This window comes from Centropristis striata, chromosome 5, assembly GCF_030273125.1.
Source record: "Centropristis striata isolate RG_2023a ecotype Rhode Island chromosome 5, C.striata_1.0, whole genome shotgun sequence".
Classification (NCBI taxonomy): Eukaryota; Metazoa; Chordata; class Actinopteri; order Perciformes; family Serranidae; genus Centropristis; species Centropristis striata.
The window spans coordinates 14,469,614-14,488,975 of NC_081521.1; the positions used below are offsets into that span (position 1 = coordinate 14,469,614).

General features: G+C 39.5%; 2 protein-coding genes across 4 annotated transcripts in view; one reads left to right on the forward strand and one right to left on the reverse strand.

The window, feature by feature from the left end:
- Window positions 1-1,853, reverse strand: part of LOC131971684 (paired box protein Pax-7-like) — an 80,160-nt gene extending 78,307 nt beyond the window's left edge. For all 3 annotated transcript variants that reach the window (XM_059333234.1, XM_059333235.1, XM_059333233.1), the window contains exons 1-2: window positions 1,538-1,853; window positions 614-849 (exon numbers count right to left, since the gene is read on the reverse strand). In XM_059333234.1, the coding sequence (XP_059189217.1) occupies window positions 614-849; window positions 1,538-1,622 (321 nt within the window). In that variant the 5' untranslated portion in view covers window positions 1,623-1,853. The remainder of the gene's footprint in view (window positions 1-613; window positions 850-1,537) is intronic.
- Window positions 1-19,362, forward strand: part of asxl1 (ASXL transcriptional regulator 1) — a 138,765-nt gene that overhangs the window by 47,621 nt on the left and 71,782 nt on the right. The window lies entirely within an intron of this gene.

A 19,362-nucleotide genomic window follows, 5' to 3' on the forward strand; every position in this document is an offset into this window, starting at 1 on the left:
CTTATTCTCTTCGTGCACAAGTTCAATTGTTGCTTTCTGTCCTTCTGCTCTAGAGTTGGTAAAAAGGCATTTGTTTAGGCCTACTCTGCACCTTATGCTGGAATATGCTCCAGAAAGACTGGAAACTAACTGACTTCATTTCTCCAAACTGAGAGTTATTGAGGCCAATTCCACTGTATGCACTTGTTTCTCACGCGTTTAAGGTCTGTGTCTTATGTAAATAGGCTATGTAACTGTATTTAGTGTTTGCTGCCTCTTGTCCAGGGCTCCCTTGAAAAAAGAGGTTCTTAATCTCAATGGGATATTTCCTGGTTAAATAAAGGTTAAATTTAAAAAAAGAAGAGAAGAATAGGCCAAGGCCTCAGTAAATATCGGCTAAAATAAATAGGCCCAAATAAGCTTACAGAAATTACAATTCACATTTAATTGATCATGTATCATTGGGCTATTGTTATTATCATTATCATTATTATTGTTATTATAATAATAATAATAATAATTATTATTATTATTATTATTATTATTATTATTATTGTTGTTGTTGTTGTTGTTGTTGTTGTTGTTGTCGTTGTTGTTGTTGTTGTTGTTGTTGTTGTTATCTGGCCCTCCTCACCCTGGGCTTGCTGCCTCCTATGGCTCCGGGCCGGATGGAGCCGGTCTCCTGGTAGCGGCAGAGGATCTTGGAGACGCAGCCGTGGGAGACCCGCAGCTGTCGGGAGATGACGCAGGGCCGGATCCCGTGGTGGGCCATCTCCACGATCTTGTGTCGGATGTGGTTGGGCAGCGGCCGGCCGTTGATGAAGACCCCTCCGAGCTGGTTGACCCGTCCCTGGCCCAGAGGAGTGGACACTACGGGCGACACAAGGTCACACTCATGAGACGGAAAAAGGAAAATATTGTTTCCTCTGAGTTCACCTGGCTTAGGCCTAGCGAGGTTATTTAATGGGTTATTCACTCCTAATCAGTTCTGAATTATAGAAACAAATGGAAATTTTCGTTCACACATTTTCATTAACGGAGGACACTTCACATTTCCATCCCACCCTGAAGAGGTGAAGAGCCCCTTCTGTCCGTCATTATTCCCCGTCACGTTTCCTAATATGATGTAATCCTCTCCTCTCCTTGTTGATTTGATTTCCAGGCAGGACACTTAAAGAAAACACATCATTTTGGTATAGACGCTCTCTAGGTTTCCCTTGACATTTATAACTACTCATTTTAAAATATTTGCCATAATGGCCTATGTATTATTAATAAACTCACGGTCTGTTTTTGCCAACTAAAATTATATTATAACATCTTAAGACAATTTCTCTGCGTGGGAAAAAAAAGCTGTTTTGCGATTTATTAACGGTTAAAATAAATAGGCCTACATAAAAATGTGAAAGTAGCCCAGACTGCTGTAGATTAGTCAGGAGCTGCTGTCAAGTTAAATGTTTTATTTTGAAATTGAGCTCTCAAGTTTTCAGTGTCCTCATAAAGCATAAGAGGCCTGTGAGGCTGCTCCGGGTCCAGGCTGCTCCGGGATGAAGCCTACCTTCCAGAGGGAAGCCGGTGCGGGGATAGTTCTGTCCGGGAGCCGGGCGCATCATCCGCGGTACCGTTCCTGGCATAGATGACATTGTACCATTAAAAAAAAAGATGCAAAATGCAAACAAAAGTAAAAAGACGGAGACGTTTTAGATGTCCAGTTCAAGTGTAGACTTGTTGGTCACACGTGTTTGTGCAGGTGGAGATGTGTGACGGATCCAGAGTGTCTGCATGAAGCAGCAGCAGCTGGTCTGGAGCAGGCTGGCCGACTGGGGTAGCGCTGTGTGTGGAGCGGCGGGCGTCCTTACACTGTTAATGTGTCTCTGACAGGAGTTTATTTAACCGGTGGGAACGGTGGACTACTTTCAGGGTCTCCCGGACTAGTCTGGACCAGGCGGGCTCGGGAGGAGGGGGGCCGGGAGAGAGCACCGATAGGTTCCTGGAGCTTTGTCTTTTTTTCCAAGAGAGAAAAGCTCCAACAAGTTTCAGCAGCCAATAGGAGAGGAGGGATAAAGATGCACACACACACACACACACACACACACACACACACACACATCACAGCCTACACGATCCACTCACACTGGAGCTCTGTACATTAGCTACACGGGAAGGGCACAAAAACTTGTCACCAGTCAAATATAACGCAATCTATTGCAATAAGTGCAATAAACAGCTGCAGGATGTTGATCAGTGAGACTGTTGCATTTCTTTATGCATATTATCTACAGCTGGAGGTAAACAAAACTACTCACAATAAGGCAGTTCAACGCAATACAATACAAACAACGACACTGATACAGCACATCTAATAAAACACTTTGATTGACTCGCTGCATTTTGTCTGACAGCTACATATTTCTGTCTAGCACTCACATCATGAACAGATGTTTTTGTTTCCCAGGTTGTGGAGCTTTAAACTGTGATTGGATCAGAATCAGAATCGTTTTTATTGCCAAGCAGGTTTTCACATACAAGGAATCTGCTGTGGTGTATTGTTACAAAAGAACAAAGTACTAAATATAAATATATATTAAGGAAACAAGTACGTCAAGTAAAAAAATAAAAAAAATAAAAAAAATACAGCAGCAGCATAAATAGAAAATATTGGTGGAGTTACAAGAGAAAAAAATGCATAGGATTTATGTGAAGTGTTTTATAAAAAAAAGGGAAATGCAGAAATCTTAAAAATATTTTTACAGAGAAAATATAATTTAATAAAAATATGCTTAACAAAGAGTAATATCAATACCAGTAAAATGTCAGTACATTGTAAAATAGTACTAAGTGGAAATGGATTATACAATATGGAATATAATACTATGTGGGCATAAAACATGTCAGTATGGACACTGAAAAGGATACAAACATAGAGGTATATAGTGAAAATGTAATGTGATGTTAACTAGGTCAGAGAATATGTAAGTATGGCAGTAATACAATTTTTTTGCAAGAGTGCAATTAGAAAACTGTGATGCATTAATGTAGTGTAAGCCCAGGTGTCTTTTTGTTGGGGACGATACAGGAATGAAGCTGCACACATGACTCAGGGCTGCAAAGACCTGCCTGCTCTACATGCTTCAAGAAATAAATACAGGTACATCTCAAAAAATTAAAATATCGTGAAAACGTTCAATATTTTTTGTCAATCATTTCAGAAAGTGAAACTCATAAATTAAATAGATTCATTACACATAGAGTGAAATATTTCAAGCCTGTTTTTCTTGTAATTTTGATGATTCTGGCTTAGAGATAATTAAAACACAAAACTCAGTGTCTCAGTATAAAATGAGAATATAGCTGGTGAGTGTAATGTGCTGGTCCTGGGTCAGTGGTGGTTTGGGGCCATGTCCTCTGCTGCTGTTGCTCCACTGTGTTTTCTGAAGTCCACAGTCAACATAGCAGCCATCTAGCAGGACATTTTAGAGTCTTCATGCTTCCACAAGCTCCCAGGAGATGCTGCTTTCATTCTCCAGCAGGACTTGGCACCTGCCCACACTGGTAAAGGTACCAAAAGCTGCTTCAGTGACCATGGTGTTACTGGGCTGGACTGGCCACATAACTGGGCTGACCTGAAGCCCATAGGAGTCTATGGGCTGGTGTCAAGAGGAAGGAGAGAGACACCAGATGAGCTGAAGGCTGCTATAAAAGCAACATGGTGCTGTAGGCTGATCTCCTCCATGCCACCAAGTATTAATGCACTAATTCATCAAAAGGAGCCCAAACAAGTATTGATGTATAGAAATGAAGATACTTTTCAGAAGCCTGACATTTGTGTTTAAAATATCCTTTTTTTAATTGATCTTATGTAATATTCTAATTTTCTGAGACACGGAATTATTGTGAAAATATGGAATATTTCACTCTATGTGTAATGAATCTATATTATATATGAGTTTCACTTTCTGAAATGGTTGATAAAAAATATTGAACTTTTTCACAATATTCTAATTTTTTGAGATGTAGCTGTATATGGATTAAACTCACAGTTGACAAGTGGTATGGTATGTGAGGATGAACCAATGGTCCAAAGTAAATTAAAATATATTATCCATCATTTAGTATCAGGGCTCCTAGTATGAACTATAGGGAGAGTGCACTAGTAATACAAGTCTTATGCTTATATCCTGTTTATGAACCATATCAAATTATTTAGTTAGATTATAATAATAAACAGTGAGTTATTTGGTATATTGATATAAATGTATAATGCAGCATTATGTATGTAAATAAGAAGTAAGCCGGAGCAAAAGCTAACACAATACACACTTTTATTTCCCTTATTTGTTTTGGTTTAAAAACCAAAAAGATCCTTTCTGCTTGAGGTCTACAGCTCTGTTCTGTTGTATAGCACAACATATTAGGAACACATTGTAATGCACAAGTATAATACGGCATCAGGGGAAATAATATTAATGTCAACAGCCCATTTGTAAAATGAAAGTGTTACATGCTAAATGAAATAACAAAGTTTTCATCGTCCACTGAGTGAACACAATACACATCAATAAACAGACATATTAAAAGACAATGTGCATGAACAATGCTGCCCCTACAAAGTCTAACTGCAGGAACTACATTTTTTGATTGAGTTATAACTAAAAATTAACTCCTTGATGTCGGTTTTATCTTGTGGCAAAGTTTTAGATTTCAATTTTGCTTTATTTCAGAGAAATAATGATGTTAAAATTGCAGTAACTACAAAATCCAACTCAAAACCAAAGCAGACCGCAGTAATTGCACTTACCACAGTTTGACTGTGATACAGTGCAGCCTTATATTTCTTCATTGTGTTGAATAGTGAAGACAAGAATAATAGAAAGTATTCATTTATTTGATAGGGAAATTATTATCTACATAGTGATTAGGTTAAAAAAAAGTGAGATAAAAGACTAAACTATAAAATGTCTTAATGATATTAGGTCTAAAATACACACATTTTTTAATAGAGTTGTAAAACAAAATTAAAATTGGAAATTATTTTTCAGTGAAAACAGAAAAATAAAGCTGAAAGAAGAACAACATTATAGTTACTGCATTCTGTACATGTATTACCATTAGAACCTTTTACAGCAAAACCAGAGTGCAGTAACTACATTTTTGGGGTCAGAGGTCAAATAAATCGTCATGATTTTTTAGCATAAATATGACATCATCAATACATGTAGAAATAAGTGTCATGGCACTGACCTACCTATAAGACATTTGGCTGGGCAGTTAAAAAATGTTAAAAACTTTAAAGCAGTTTTTTCTCAGTTTTTTCTCATATCCCCTTTGTGTAGTTACTGCAGTTAGACTTTGTAGGGCAGAACACTATGTACACACCAAGGGATCATACATCATACAACCATTGTAACACACACACACACACACACACACACACACACACACACAAACACACCATTGTACTTTCACTATGTGAGTAAGGATCCTTATCAACATAATGCGATCCCTAGCCCTTTACCCTATTTTTTGATGAGGACGATATTTCAAAATGGAGAGACAGAAAGACCCCAGTCTCTTATTTTGCTACTTTCCCCTTTGTTTCAGGATACTCCCTGCCAAATGTCATACTTGTTGTTGTTTTTTCCTTGATTGTTGTATGTGATATGTGATTGTAGTACCTTAGTACCTGTAGTATCATTTCACATGTCTGCTAAAGCCAGCCCTGTTGGCCCCTGAGTCGGGGTGGTCATTATCAGCTTGTGATGCCCAACGTAAAGGCTAACAGGATGTTTTTTGCTTTCATGATTATTTCCTGAGTGCTGGAGCCTAACCTTAGCCAGCACAGCTCACTTACCCTGACCCTAACTTAAAGCTAAAACTAACTGTTACCTTAACATTATGCTGCGGTCCAGTCAACGTTGGGGTGACATTTTTTCACTTCTCACCTGAAATCATTCCAACGGCAAGCGTCACCAAAAAGACATAGCTATCAGGGACAACTGGTGGTCTTTTTTTTAAACTATTCACACTAATGAACTCTCAGCAGTGACGCCTCCATGCATACACAGACAGAACAGTGTAAAAATGATGCATGAGCTAACGATGTGATACATTTCATTGCCTTTTAGTTGGTGGTTTATTATAATGTATAATGCACCCACCGTTACATCAGATAACTCGTCGGGGGGTGGGGGGTGGATTTGCTCCGAGTTTACAAGTAGGAACTCTGACTTTGAGTGCTGTTCCACTGTATTTTTCAAATGGGATGTTGGAAATGTCCACGGTGTCTGCAACACAGCATTAAAATTCAATTCAATTCAATTTTATTTATACAGTCCAGAATCACAAATCACAGATGTGAGGAACGACAATATGAATGACAATTGAAATGTCCTCACTACTTAGGAACTACAGGATAACACACACACACACACACACACACACACACACACACACCTTATCTGTGTATTTGTGTATTTTTCGCTACCACTACCAGTTAGTTTTTTTTACGACATGATTAAAATTTAAATAAAGAGAACGATGAATCTGTGTTCTCTATCTCACATGGATCCAAACGGAGCAGACGTGCTGCACGTGTCTCAGTGTGAAACAAAGGTATGCAGTATGAGCTGTTTCCAGTAATAACAGGACGTCCGTGTTGCTCTGTTGTTTTCTGCCAGTGTCAGGTCTGTCTGAGTCAGGTTTACACTTTGTGCAGCACTCACACACTTACATGTAACCAAACATTCTTCCATATTCTGCACCATCTTATTGCTCCTATTAATTACATTTAAGGATATTGGCTTTTAAAGCATATTTTGATACTCAATGTTATTATTTTTATTGAAGATTTCAGCAGTAGTGCATTTTATTAGATCATCTCCCCGATCAAATACTGCTTCAATCACAGAATCATTTTATATATCACCAGTGGTCCCCAGCAAACACTGGGAGGGTGTGTCTGCCCCATGGTTGAGCTGGGCAGCCAGATAATGATGTCGTTCAGTCAGGCACTCTCCTAAAAAACAGGAAATATTGCTGATGTAATTGTTAAGACAAGTGCAAATGTATGTCTTTTTTTTTTTTTATAAAACACAAGTTAGTTTATTCACTTTACACAATTTGCTGTGTACACGTTGTTCATAGTATTTAGCATAGTGTTTTTGATTATTTTGATAGTTACATCAGTGACTTAGAAAACCAATAGTGTCGTTAGCTAGTCACTAGTGTAGCACCAATGTTAGCCTGATTTTCACAGCCTGGCCTTTAGCATTAGTAAACAGACATGCAGTTGGTAAAACGGGTATAGGTCACACTACATTGTGCCAGTGATCCATTTGTTGACAACTAGAAAGACTCATGCTGAGCTGAAATGGAACAAATGCACATAAATTAGGTAAATAAAACTTCTCTCTATGGGGGAGCGGCCCTCCCCAAGTCAAGATGCCTCTGTTTGTCCAAGTTTGTTGCAGTTTCCAGCTGGATGTCCCAGCAAAAGCACATCAGAGATCCATGACGCACAAACCTCCGTCTCCTTGGGGAAGGAAACACTGTGGTCGGGCCAATGGCCCAAAATGTCAGGCGTGATGTATAATTGATACCATAGGTGATGATCAATTAAGGCAACAATGTTTGGCCTGTTACCACGCTGCCCCACACTGTTTTCCTCTGGCAGCAGCTCTGGTTGGCCCACCCATGGCAGCCACAACCTGCCTGTCACAGTGAAGCATTTCTTAATTAACATGCAGGGTTAAAACTCAAGAAGTTGTCCTGGAGGAATTGTGTCATAGAATTTAATCATGTATTATATTCATTTATAACTTATCTGAAAGCTCCTTGTTGTCAGACCACAGTCATTGGGACACTCCAGCCTTTTTCACTTGTTACTGATCCTGGAGCTGACGCCACCAAAAAACACTTTTCTCCCTCCACCTTGACAATTCAATTTTGTGCGTTGTTTAATTTTTTCTGACTCCTCCCAGCAGTTTGTTTAGCCATTGTTGAACAGCAGGCTGACGGGCAAATCTGTTGTCATTTGCATGCCGATTTCATAGTCCTGCTGGAGGAGCCAGGGTGGGGCAGCCATTACAATATAATCATGACAGGTGAAGTGATTAACACTGACTATTACCTGTCAGTGGGTGGGATAGTGAACATTTTGTCCTGGTAGTTGATGTGTCAGGTGCTGGCTGTTCCCAGTCTGCACTGGTTAGCAGAGTGGCCTGAGGAATGACAACTGGTGAACCAGCCACAGGGTCATGGGTGCCCCAGTCTCATCGATGTGTGTGTGGAGTAAACACCATGCCATGTTGTGTGATCCTGCTGAAGAGCTGCTGCTGAACAAACTGCTGAGAAGGTGTCAACACACAGTGCATCACAGCTGAGTATGGGGCTGCCCAGCTACTGCTCCATGCTAACCCTCCATCCACAGAAAGTGACTCCTAAGGACATGTGAACATCAGAACTGACATCATGTGGACAGCCAGGTGTGCCTGGGAAGAGATGGCACCAGGGTGCATCATGGGAAGAGGCAGTGTGTGTCATTTTATTGTGCCAGTGTGTTTTGTTGGAGTGATTTTGTTTTCTGTTATTATTTTTTTTAGTCCCTTCTCCAGGTTTTACAGAGCGTTTTGTAGATTCTTTATTTTTCCCTATCAGGTTTGGTTCCTACCTTTTGGAGCGCCTTTTGTTTGTTAAAGATTTCTTTTGTTAGTTTTCCCCTTGTCAGGTTAGATAGAATTCCCTATTTTCTTAGATTAGGATTTGTTAGTTTGTTGATGAGTGTAGATAGGGTTCCAGTGCCTTTTCCTCCTTTTGGAGCGACTTTTATTTTATTAGATATCTCAGCTCAGCTTCAGGAGTTTTTGGAGCTCTTTGGTTTTCACTCTGTTGAGGATTTCTCTTGTTGCTTCCTTTAGAAAGAGACCTTATGTACACCTGCTCTGAGTCTGAGTCCTGCCTTGAGCCTGGCTGACAGTGTGATGCTTTGTGCAGTGTCCTGGGAAACCTTTGGTCCAGCCATGTGGATGTTACTGTGACATGTACCAGCTACCTGAAGTACAGCCCTCCATGGAGATTCCCACTGTCAGTGATAGTAGTGTTCTATCTTTCCTGCTTATCCTCCGTTGACGTTACTGTACTGCAGCCTCCATATCATGTGATAAGCTGGTTGCTTGTTTTTGTATTAATCAGTTACATCAGATGTGTCTTCACGAATGCCAAGAAGAAAAGAGTCTGTGTGAGCTACATGAAAGTAGAAGCCCCCATTTAACACGCAGTGTGTCAATTGGTTTCACTTAATCGATCTTGGTGACCAAGCCATGAAAAGTGATGCGCCTGATGCCCCACAATGCCCCAGTTCACCAAACAGCAGAAGTCAGGCCTGCCTGCTCCAAACAACATGACTCTCACTTCCTTTGAAAAATGATTCCTAAAAACAATAAATAAATGTGACCTTTACCCGTTTTTCTGTCAAATCCATTTGGGACGTGAATCTGTGCATGTTCTTTAAAACAGAAAACATCTATTCTGCTGTATATTTAGACAGACCTAACAGCACTGGTTCATACTCTGTATTTCAAAACTTGGGAAAGGCCAGTTCTGTAATATGTTTGTGCAAAACTGACACAATGCAGATTTGATTTTGACAAAGTAACCTTTCACAAGTCAAGGTCCAGAGAGTTCCAATAAACATGTCCTCCACAGAAATGAGTCGGGCCTGAACCTCTTTATTCTTGTCTTCTTTTATGTCTCGTCTCTCTCCTTGTATCCATTAATCGTGATGTAGTTGACAGGATGGTCCATACTCAGACAGTATTGTGCTGCTAAACTGGCTGATCTGTCTCTCATCAGAAAGCATGGAGGTCTCACTAAACAAGTGAAACCCAAATATTAGCTTAAACGCTAATCCAATTTCAAATTAAAGGAATTATTTCCATACAATTTCAACATCCTTTTCCAGTTGTGGGGGGACACTGACTGTTTTGGCCACCATAACCAAACCTTAGTAATTGAGATTATGAGTGGCCATTCGATACAGAGACATGGCGTATAAACTGTTTGCAGGGCTGTGGGTTTCAGAGTTCCTCAGCAGTGTGCCAAACCCAGACGGATCTGTGGCTGACATCTAAATTCAAACTCTAACTGATCAGAGTTCTCCTGTAATGTCTTTATGTGGGTCACTGCAGCCCCACAGATAGCATCCTACTGGGCCCTAGAGGCCTCAGCAACATGAACATACATCATTCTGCTGGTTACACTCAGATTATGACTGGTGAAGGTAACTGGAGGTGAAAAGTAAACATGTTCCACGCGGTCTGTACTCAAATCAGCAATTAAATCGTTTAGACCCCATTTCATTGTTCCATTTGTGAGAAAACTGTTATTCAGCATTGCTGAATAGAAAAGATACAAATCAGTCAGACTGTGCCTAATGAGAAATACAAAAATAAAGTCAAAGATTTCAAAAAGTTAAAGTTGGCTCTGGAAACATATCTAATTTCTTATGGTCGGGTATTTTTTACTGTTTCTGGCGTGTTACGGCTCTGTCGAAAGCATCGCTAACTTGTTTTTTCACAGGCGATTACAGCAAGAACAAGCCGGGCTCACAGAGCAGCAGAGCATGGGACCTTCATGAGGCTGAGAGCCACCTCCGGGATCAATGTCGCCATTTTGTTGATCAAGCAGCACAGATCCACCATGCAAGATGCATTTCGTTTGCTAAATAGCTGTCTGAAGTGTCTATTCATTGAGCAATTTTTCACAGGAGTAAAAGCAGATAGCATGATGATGCTGAGCGGCTGAATAACATCTCCAGTCTGCACGAGATCCGTTTGGTACTTTTGGTACAATGTTTGTATTATATGAATTAATGGCTCAACTTTATGGCTAAATTATTCTGCACCAATTATGGAGCAGGGATTCACTTTTACACAATAATAAAATAGTAAAATAAAATAGTAATACTAATAATTATAACATTGCAGCTTACTATAACTCACTTTTCATAGGGTTACAAAGTAGAGACCAGAGGCTAACAGCTAACACAGAAAAATAAGGAGCTTTAAAGCAAACAAACCATGATTTTTCATTTTTTCAAAAGTAAAATGTATCAATAACTATTCCAGTTTATTCACAGTTGAGTGAATAAAAACCATGACCTTTAACCTCAAACATTAACTCTCTTTTCAGATGAGAGTAACAGGATTACAGAGAAGTCCCCTAAATGTGTTGGTGTAGTCCAAAATTACATTTTCAGGATAAAAAGGTTATAAAATAAAAACCATCATACATTGTATTAAGTGACTGTTATGTTATGTTATGTTACATGTATGTCATTTAAGACTTTGTTAATGCTGCACATGTAGCTGCAGTGATGCAAGGATCATTTCAGACTAGATCTGACAAAAAAGTATAGTCATCATCATCATCATCATCATCATCATCATTACTTAAAACGGGTCAATCCCTCATATTGTTTGGGATACAGTTAACGGTGTTAACTGTACTGCACACATTGTGGTAATTTGGAGATTTTTTATTTAAATGATATTATTGCATTAGCAACAGATATTTTATACAGTTGGATTAATCCCTCGACTCTTTTTGCTGAACATTTGTCATAAAATGTGAAGTCTAAAGTTCATTCTGCCCTCAGCCAAACACATGACTGCTCTTCATGATTTAGACACTCTAGTTATGTTGTCTTTCCTTCAAATTCAAGACTAGACAACTTCATCCAACAAATAAAACCTATGTTCAAAGGACCAAATCAGCTGGATGGGGATTATTAAGATTATATTAGTTGGTTTACATTATTTCAGACAGGTTATACAATGGAAAAAGACCTGGACCCTGGTCAACTAAATGTTTAAACATAATGCAATTAAAACTCTCTATATTTGTTTGTTTAATGTTGTTGTGGTTTTTTTTTGAGCATCGATTGAGTTTCTCAGATGTCGTCACTAGAAATGGGAATAATTAATTGATGATAATGGTTATTGGTTGTAAAGAATTTGTGATTTTGATCTGTGTATCTTTCAGTTTTAATTTTATCTCTGACTGTTTATCAGTATCACTGAAGTGAAACGCACCGAGCGTTCAGATCTGTGGCCGTTCATCAATCAGCCAACGAGCTGAGAATCACAGTTGGATAAAGCTGCAGTTTGCAAACTGAAAGTTATAAAACACACAGAAATACAAGAGTAACTAGCTTACTGTATCAGATCTTGCTAGCATGAATTACTAGATTTCATTTTATCCAAAACTTATTTAAACACTTTACCCATTTAAATATGCAGATTACTCTGAAAACTCACCTCATGCCTAAAACACAAAACATTGCACTTGACGATTGACAGGATCAAGCCCTTTTCGTCCTTTCAAAATAAAAGCATCCATTATCAAAACAGGCTTTTGCATATATAATTTATTTTGCCCATGCATGCATGGAGCGATTCATCGATTAATCCTTCTTTAACTTGATAGATAATCGAGTTGGCAGGTCAATTCCTAGTCACAGTCACAAAGGTTGTCACAAAGCTGACTGGGAGGGGGTCAAAGGGCATCATCGGGAGTCAGGAGAGGAAAGATCAGACATGACGTAAGAGAGCATCAGCAGCTTGTTCACTGATCACCAGAACAGAACAGAAGAGATCCATCTCTCGGCCTCAGCCTCCTGTCAGAGAGCCTGAAGCCCAAACAGCTCCCCACTGTCAGACTGGCATGCTAGCTTTCTGCCACGTGTGTGTGTGTGTGTGTGTTTGTGTGTGTGTGTGTGCGTGTGTGCCCATATACAGCTTCCTGCTATGACTAATGTTCCATACTTTTGTAGATGATGTAATAACAATTGAGCCAGTTCAATTCATTGATACAAACTGTGAGCTGTGGTCCAAAGTGCTGAGGAAGCCAGTAAGTTGAGCAGGCATAATTCTCCTTTACAGTAGCTCGACAGATTTGTGTTAGATCTAGTAAAGCATCAATTGATATTATATTCTTGCTATCAACAAGTGGTCGTCCTGGAGTAAGTTGGCATGTGAGCTGAAACTGAGTGAGTGCCATGAAAAAGCTTGTAATGTAACTGATCCAAGTCATCACAGTATTCTCATCCCCAAATCTCCACATATGCGTGTGAATGGGGTTCTTTGTGATGAAATGAATGGAAAGCCAGAAGCATGGAGACCAATGAAAGCCCACTTATGGAGGACTGCTCGTCTTCTCTTGTCACTGAAACTCAGATTGGACAAGTTAATCATTCTGAAAACAGAATATAATGATGTGGTTGAAACACACACACACACACACACACACACCAGGATGTGCGTAAACAAATAAAATCTGTGGACGTTGGCTTTACTATGTCAACTTATCTCATCATTAATGACGCCTACAAAACAAATCATCTCAACCAGCAACATGTTAAAGTTAAACAGCAGTTCAGGCTGCAGTCACACAAAGGCCACAACATTCACCTCCTGTCCATCTCTATTCTACGTGAGTAAAGAAGTAGAAAATCGCTTTATAAGTGCAGGTCCATTTTCCATTATTACACAGTAACGTAATGATGTGGCTCTTGAGCCTGTGGGAAAACAAACGGCTTCTGAGGCGGTTTGCAATCTGAACCAACTGTGAACCAGCAGCAGAAGAGTTAGGTTGATGTTGGTGGAACAGCTGTATGTGGCCCATCCTCCCTCTGTCTGCTTGTCTGTAATAGAGTCACTCAAAGTAGCGTCATTCTAAGGATCACATAATGTTGTTCTTATTCTTAGAATGACACATATGCCTTTTTCTTTAAGGTTAGTACGGGTAAAATGTGTACAACCCTGATTCCATAAAAGTAGGGACACCGTCTAAACTATGGGATAACAACACTAACATAAGTCACGCACTCGTGATGAGAGCAGCGTGATCGCAAATCAAACATCCGCACGTGCATATTTTTTTTCGAGCACTTTCGAATCACTCGCAATATTTTGTATCCTGCATCTCTGCTCCCTAGAGCAATACTGTAGCCTGAGAGGAGGAAAACACGAATTGCATGCGCATGCGAGTCCGCTCGCAAAACTTTTCTCTGCTCTCTCACAAAATTTCTTCTGAGTGTGTTTTTTTAGTGGGCGGTTTTTGTCAGTAGGGGGGAGGGGGATTTCAATCACCATTGTACCAAATATAATTGGTTGAGCAACTTTGCTGATTAGACAGCAAGGTAAGGCAGCTCACAGGACAAACAGGACAAACCTCACAGCCCTGAATGTCTGAATAACATGAATTGTGATTTGGTGCTATGTAAATTACATTGTCTTGACTTATAATAATATTTCTGGCAATATCTCAATTTATTCAGTACGGACATTTATCAAACTAAACACTATTAATCCAGGATCCAAGTTACAAAAACATATCAGTTCATGTAGGCAATAACTTATATTTTTCTTGCATGAATCCCATACTACACAAACCAAAAAACATCACAAAAATTAGAAATAGTCTACGACTTTTTGTCACGTTGAAATCTTTCTAAACAAGTCAAGATATATTGGCTCTTGATATGTGTTTTTAGATATTGGTTGTTTTCAATAATACATTTAGTCATGGGATGTCTGGTTGTTTGGCTTTCCAAACAATAAGCTGAGTAAACACCATGACTCCACTTATCTCCCTTCTGGTTTCTGGTTGAGAGCTGATCACTCTTTTCTTTTGAAGCCGGGTTGTGGAATGCATGCAGGATGTGTCTCAGTGAAATCAGCAGGTAAAGACCATGTCTGGACGGCAGCATATGTTGCTCCAAAACCTGTATGTATACCAATCTGGTACAGTGCATTATGGGTCAGAAATTTGAGAATCAACATGAGGCACGGTACAAGCAGGCCTAACAATGGTGTCAACAACAGTCTTTCAGAGATACAATGGATTGTATATGCTCAAATCCCTAAATTCCTTGCAGCTGTGTGCTGAACACCATTGTTCTTATACACTCAAAAAAAGTTTTGTTGAATGAACATAATTTTATTATGACAAGTGGTTGCACAAAATAATTTTATCTGAATCTAGATATTTTAATTATGTTGACTGGACTTATACATTTTAAGTGGATTTAAAAAAATATATATTATGTAATTCTTTCTCAATTATTTTGAGTTCATTTTACTCAAATGTTCTTAGTAAATCCTATTAAATCCACTTTAAATGAACTTAAATAAATTGTGCATGTTTTTTAAATATACTGTACTCTTTCAAATCAATTAAAATGTTTAAATTATACCTTTTATTATTGAGTTGATTCTAATTAAATATTTTTTAGCTATCATACATGACAGAGAACCACAAGATGTGTAGACCACCAATTTTAATATGATACAAACAACAGAAACACACTGCTCAGATTCTGTCAACCAGAATCATAGGGATGGAATCAACAGTCCAAACTGACAAAACATTTTGAAATTTGGATGAAATAAAATAAGATTGTCATAATTCTGACAATATATGTTGAAATTACATGTATTTTATAAGTGGAGTTAAATAACACATCATTTCTATTAAAATATGCTTAAATAATATATGTAACATTTACTAAGGGTCAGAATCATTTTTTTCAGTTGGCTACGTTCAGACAGCAGGGCTTAATGCTCAATTCGGATTTTTTTGTGGAATCCGATTTTTTTGCAAGGTCGTTCACATTTCCAATTAAATGCGTCTTGTATGTGATCTCCAGTGTGAACTTTAAACGTACCAAAAGTGTCCTGCATGCGCATTGGAGGACACGACGACGTCACACGCAGCGGGCGTGCTCAGTGTTTACGGAAGTAGCGGAAAACATGGCCGCGAGCAGTAAGACTATGTATGATGAATGCGACCTGGCTGTTCAGACTGGAGTCGCATGTCAAAAGATCAGATATGTATCGGTGTTAGGACCACATATCCAAGTGGCCTGGAATCGCATTTGAAAAAATCGGATCTGTGTCGTTCAGACTGTCATTAAAAGATCAGATGCAGGTCGCATAGGGGCGAAAAAATAGGATTTGGGTCACTTCAGGCTGCAGTCTGACCGTAGCCTTAGTCTATGCCGCTTTGCAAGAAGTACACACAGACACACTGTTAGTGGTGCTGAAGCTGTCACTGCTGCCATCACTCCTCAGTTAATGACTGTCAAATCATTTCTGGAAACACTTCAATAAATCATACCTACCATTACTTCAAACATGACACAAATAGGAACAAAAGGACAAACCGGATCCGTAGTTGAACTCCATTGTGATGATACCTAGATCCCTTCGGCCAGGAGAATTGACCTGCATCCACCGAGACAGATAAAGTTATAGTCAAAGACAAGTCCGATGTCCGACCTGAAGCTCATCTCATCCCACAGCCTTTAACTACGGTTTGGCTTTACATCGTAGTCCTTCCAGCTGTAAAGATCTCTATTTTCTACTTTCCTCACTTCCTTTCCTCATCATTGTTTGGCTCCTCAGTTCACCCTTCATCTAATTAAATTCACACCTTATTGAAAGACTCACTGACTCTTTTCCACCTTTAGATGGTGCGGCAGCGAGAAGTTTTGTTTCTTGCTCATTCATCTTACTGTTTAGATTTCATACCATGTCCAAGTTAGTTTTACTGAACTTTATCCTTAGCTCTCTAAGATAGACATTTGATTTTTTTGTACCAATTAAGTTTGTTTTTTTCAGACCCACAGCCCATGTGGGGAGGAGGAGAGGAGAGGAGAGGTGTGCTACTATATGACACTTTTGTTTTTTTATCAATAATGATTAGATGGGTGCCCATAAAAAGTGCTGCAGATAGACCACAACACAACAGAAGTGTTTCCAGAGGACACTTTAAAGTGATGCACATGTCTGGACGCACCGTTAGTGCTCGGTCCCTAATAATAAATAAACATTCGAAATACAATAGGGACCTCGCAGGTCGTTGCCTGCTCGGGCCCTAATAAAGAAACATTCGAAATACAATAGGGACCTCGCAGGTCATTGCCTGCTCGGGCCCTAATAATAAATAAACATTCGAAATACAATAGGGACCTCGCAGGTCGTTGCCTGCTCGGGCCCTAATAAACGGACCAATTTCAATAGGGTCCTCGCACCGTTAGTGCTCGGTCCCTAATAATAATAATAATAGGAGAGAAGGATCTATTGAATCTCTCCGTCCTGCAACACAGAGAGAGGAGCCGTCCATTGCTGTTTTTTTGGTCCATAAAGGTTTTGTGTAGCTGATGATCTGGGTATTTCAGGATGACCTCCAACATGTTGACAGGTCATCTCTCCACCACCTCCTCCAGTGTGTCCAACCTGGCTCCAACCACAGAACCAGCTCTTTAGACCAGTCTGATCATCTCTGTGTCTGATGCTGCCTCCCCAGCAGACTGCAGCATAAAACAACACACTACCACCACAGACTGATAAAACATCTGCAGCATCTTACTACAGATGTCCAGAGATCTGAGCTTAAAGAAGAAAAAGACGCGGTTCTGCCCCTTTTTGTAGAGAGCGTCTGTGTTTAGGGACCAGTCCAACTTATTATCCAGGTATACACCTAGATATTTAGAACTTGGCACCACCCCCATGTCCACCCCACAGGTATTCACTGGCTGAAGGGGGAATTGAGTCTGCGGAAATCTCTGATCATTTCCTTAGTCTTTGAGGTGTTCAGTAGGAGATAGTTCTTGTCTTCAGTCACTGAAGGATTTTATCAGATCCAGATATTCAGATTCCTGTCCATTCCTGATACACGCCACAATAGCAGTGTCGTCGGAGTACTTCTGGATGTGGCAGTCCCCTGTGTACAGTGTGAACAGGAGTGGAGCCAGAACAGTGCCTTGTGGAGCCCCTGTGTACAGTGTGAACAGGAATGGAGCCAGAACAGACCCTTGTGGAGCCCCTGTACAGTGTGAACAGGAGTGGAGCCAGAACAGTGCCTTGTGGAGCCCCTGTGCTGCTCATTAATGTCCCAGAAACACAGTTCCCCAACCTGACATACTGTGGTCTTCCTGTCAGGTAATCTGTGATCCAGGAGATGAAGGAAAGATCCACTCCCATTTCTGTGAGCTTGTTTTTGAGTATGTTGGGTTGGATGGTGTTGAATGCGCTTGAAAAATCAAAGAACATGATTCTCACATAAGCACCAGTTTCCTCCAGATGAGCAAGGGCACGGTGAAGCATGTAGAGGACAGCATCGTTCACTCCCATGTGTTGTTTGTATGCAAACTGCAGGGGGTCGAGTTTGTCTTTGACTTCAGCTCTCAGTAGGCGTAGAATCAGCCGCTCCAATGTCTTCATGATGTGAGAAGTGAGGGCTACTGGTCTGTAGTCATTAAGTCCAGCTGGACATTTTATTTTTGGTACCAGCACAACAAAAGGAAATCTTTCACAGTGCCGGCACTCGGCCCAACTGTAGACTGAGGTTGAAGATCTTGTGGAGGCTCAAAGACTGGAAGGAGTCTTAGCTTACTTCTGTAGGACCCACAAGGACCTGTCCTATCCTGGACTTTGAGAAGCAGCAAGGAACTCATTCTTTAGATCATCCCAACAGGGAAAGTAAGATGACATTGAAATACCTAAATTAAGCACACTGAGCTCAAAATTATACTCAAAGTATATTAATTTAGAAAGTATTAGATTACTTTCTAAGTGAATGTACTAAGTTACATTCACTTAACAGATGGTCCCTCTAAGTGGTTCTAAACTTCAGATTAATGAGTAAAATAGATACTCAAATACATTTCTCATTTACATTGTATATGAAAGAAACCTGTGTTACCAAATGGATGTTGATTCCAATTAATTCTTTATTTGATTTATTAAGAATGAAAAGAAAGACCTTGAACTGCAAATGTCACTGTGATTTTCCTTATTAAAAATCGGACAAATTACAGTAAATATTCCTTGGGAAGTTCCAAACTACATATTTACCGCTTTCTTAAAGTCTTGAGGACAGAGGCCCCAGTGGGTTATATTTCCTATAAACTTGTTAGCTGGATTTGAATGAAGGCAATGTGATCAGCAACGTCACACTGCCATCTGCTGGCCTAATTCTCCAACACATCAAACCTTTGTGGAAATATTGCATGCTGTGGGAATAAAATATGCTTAGAAGGACATGCTGCTTGTGTTGTTTGTTTGTTTTTGTTTTGTTTATTTAATCTTGGTTTACATTTATTTCAATGAGAACATTGAAAACTAAACAATACAATTTGTTTCATCATAAACCTGGGGGAAAAAATAAGAAGGGGTCACCAAGTTATTGTGTGTGTGTGTGTGTGTCAGAAGAGTCCCAAAATAATAAAGCTTTTTAATAATTATTAATTTATTGTAAAAATAATAACAATAATAATTGTCACTTGTAAGGAAATGTAGTAAAAGTTATTGTTCTTTTCAG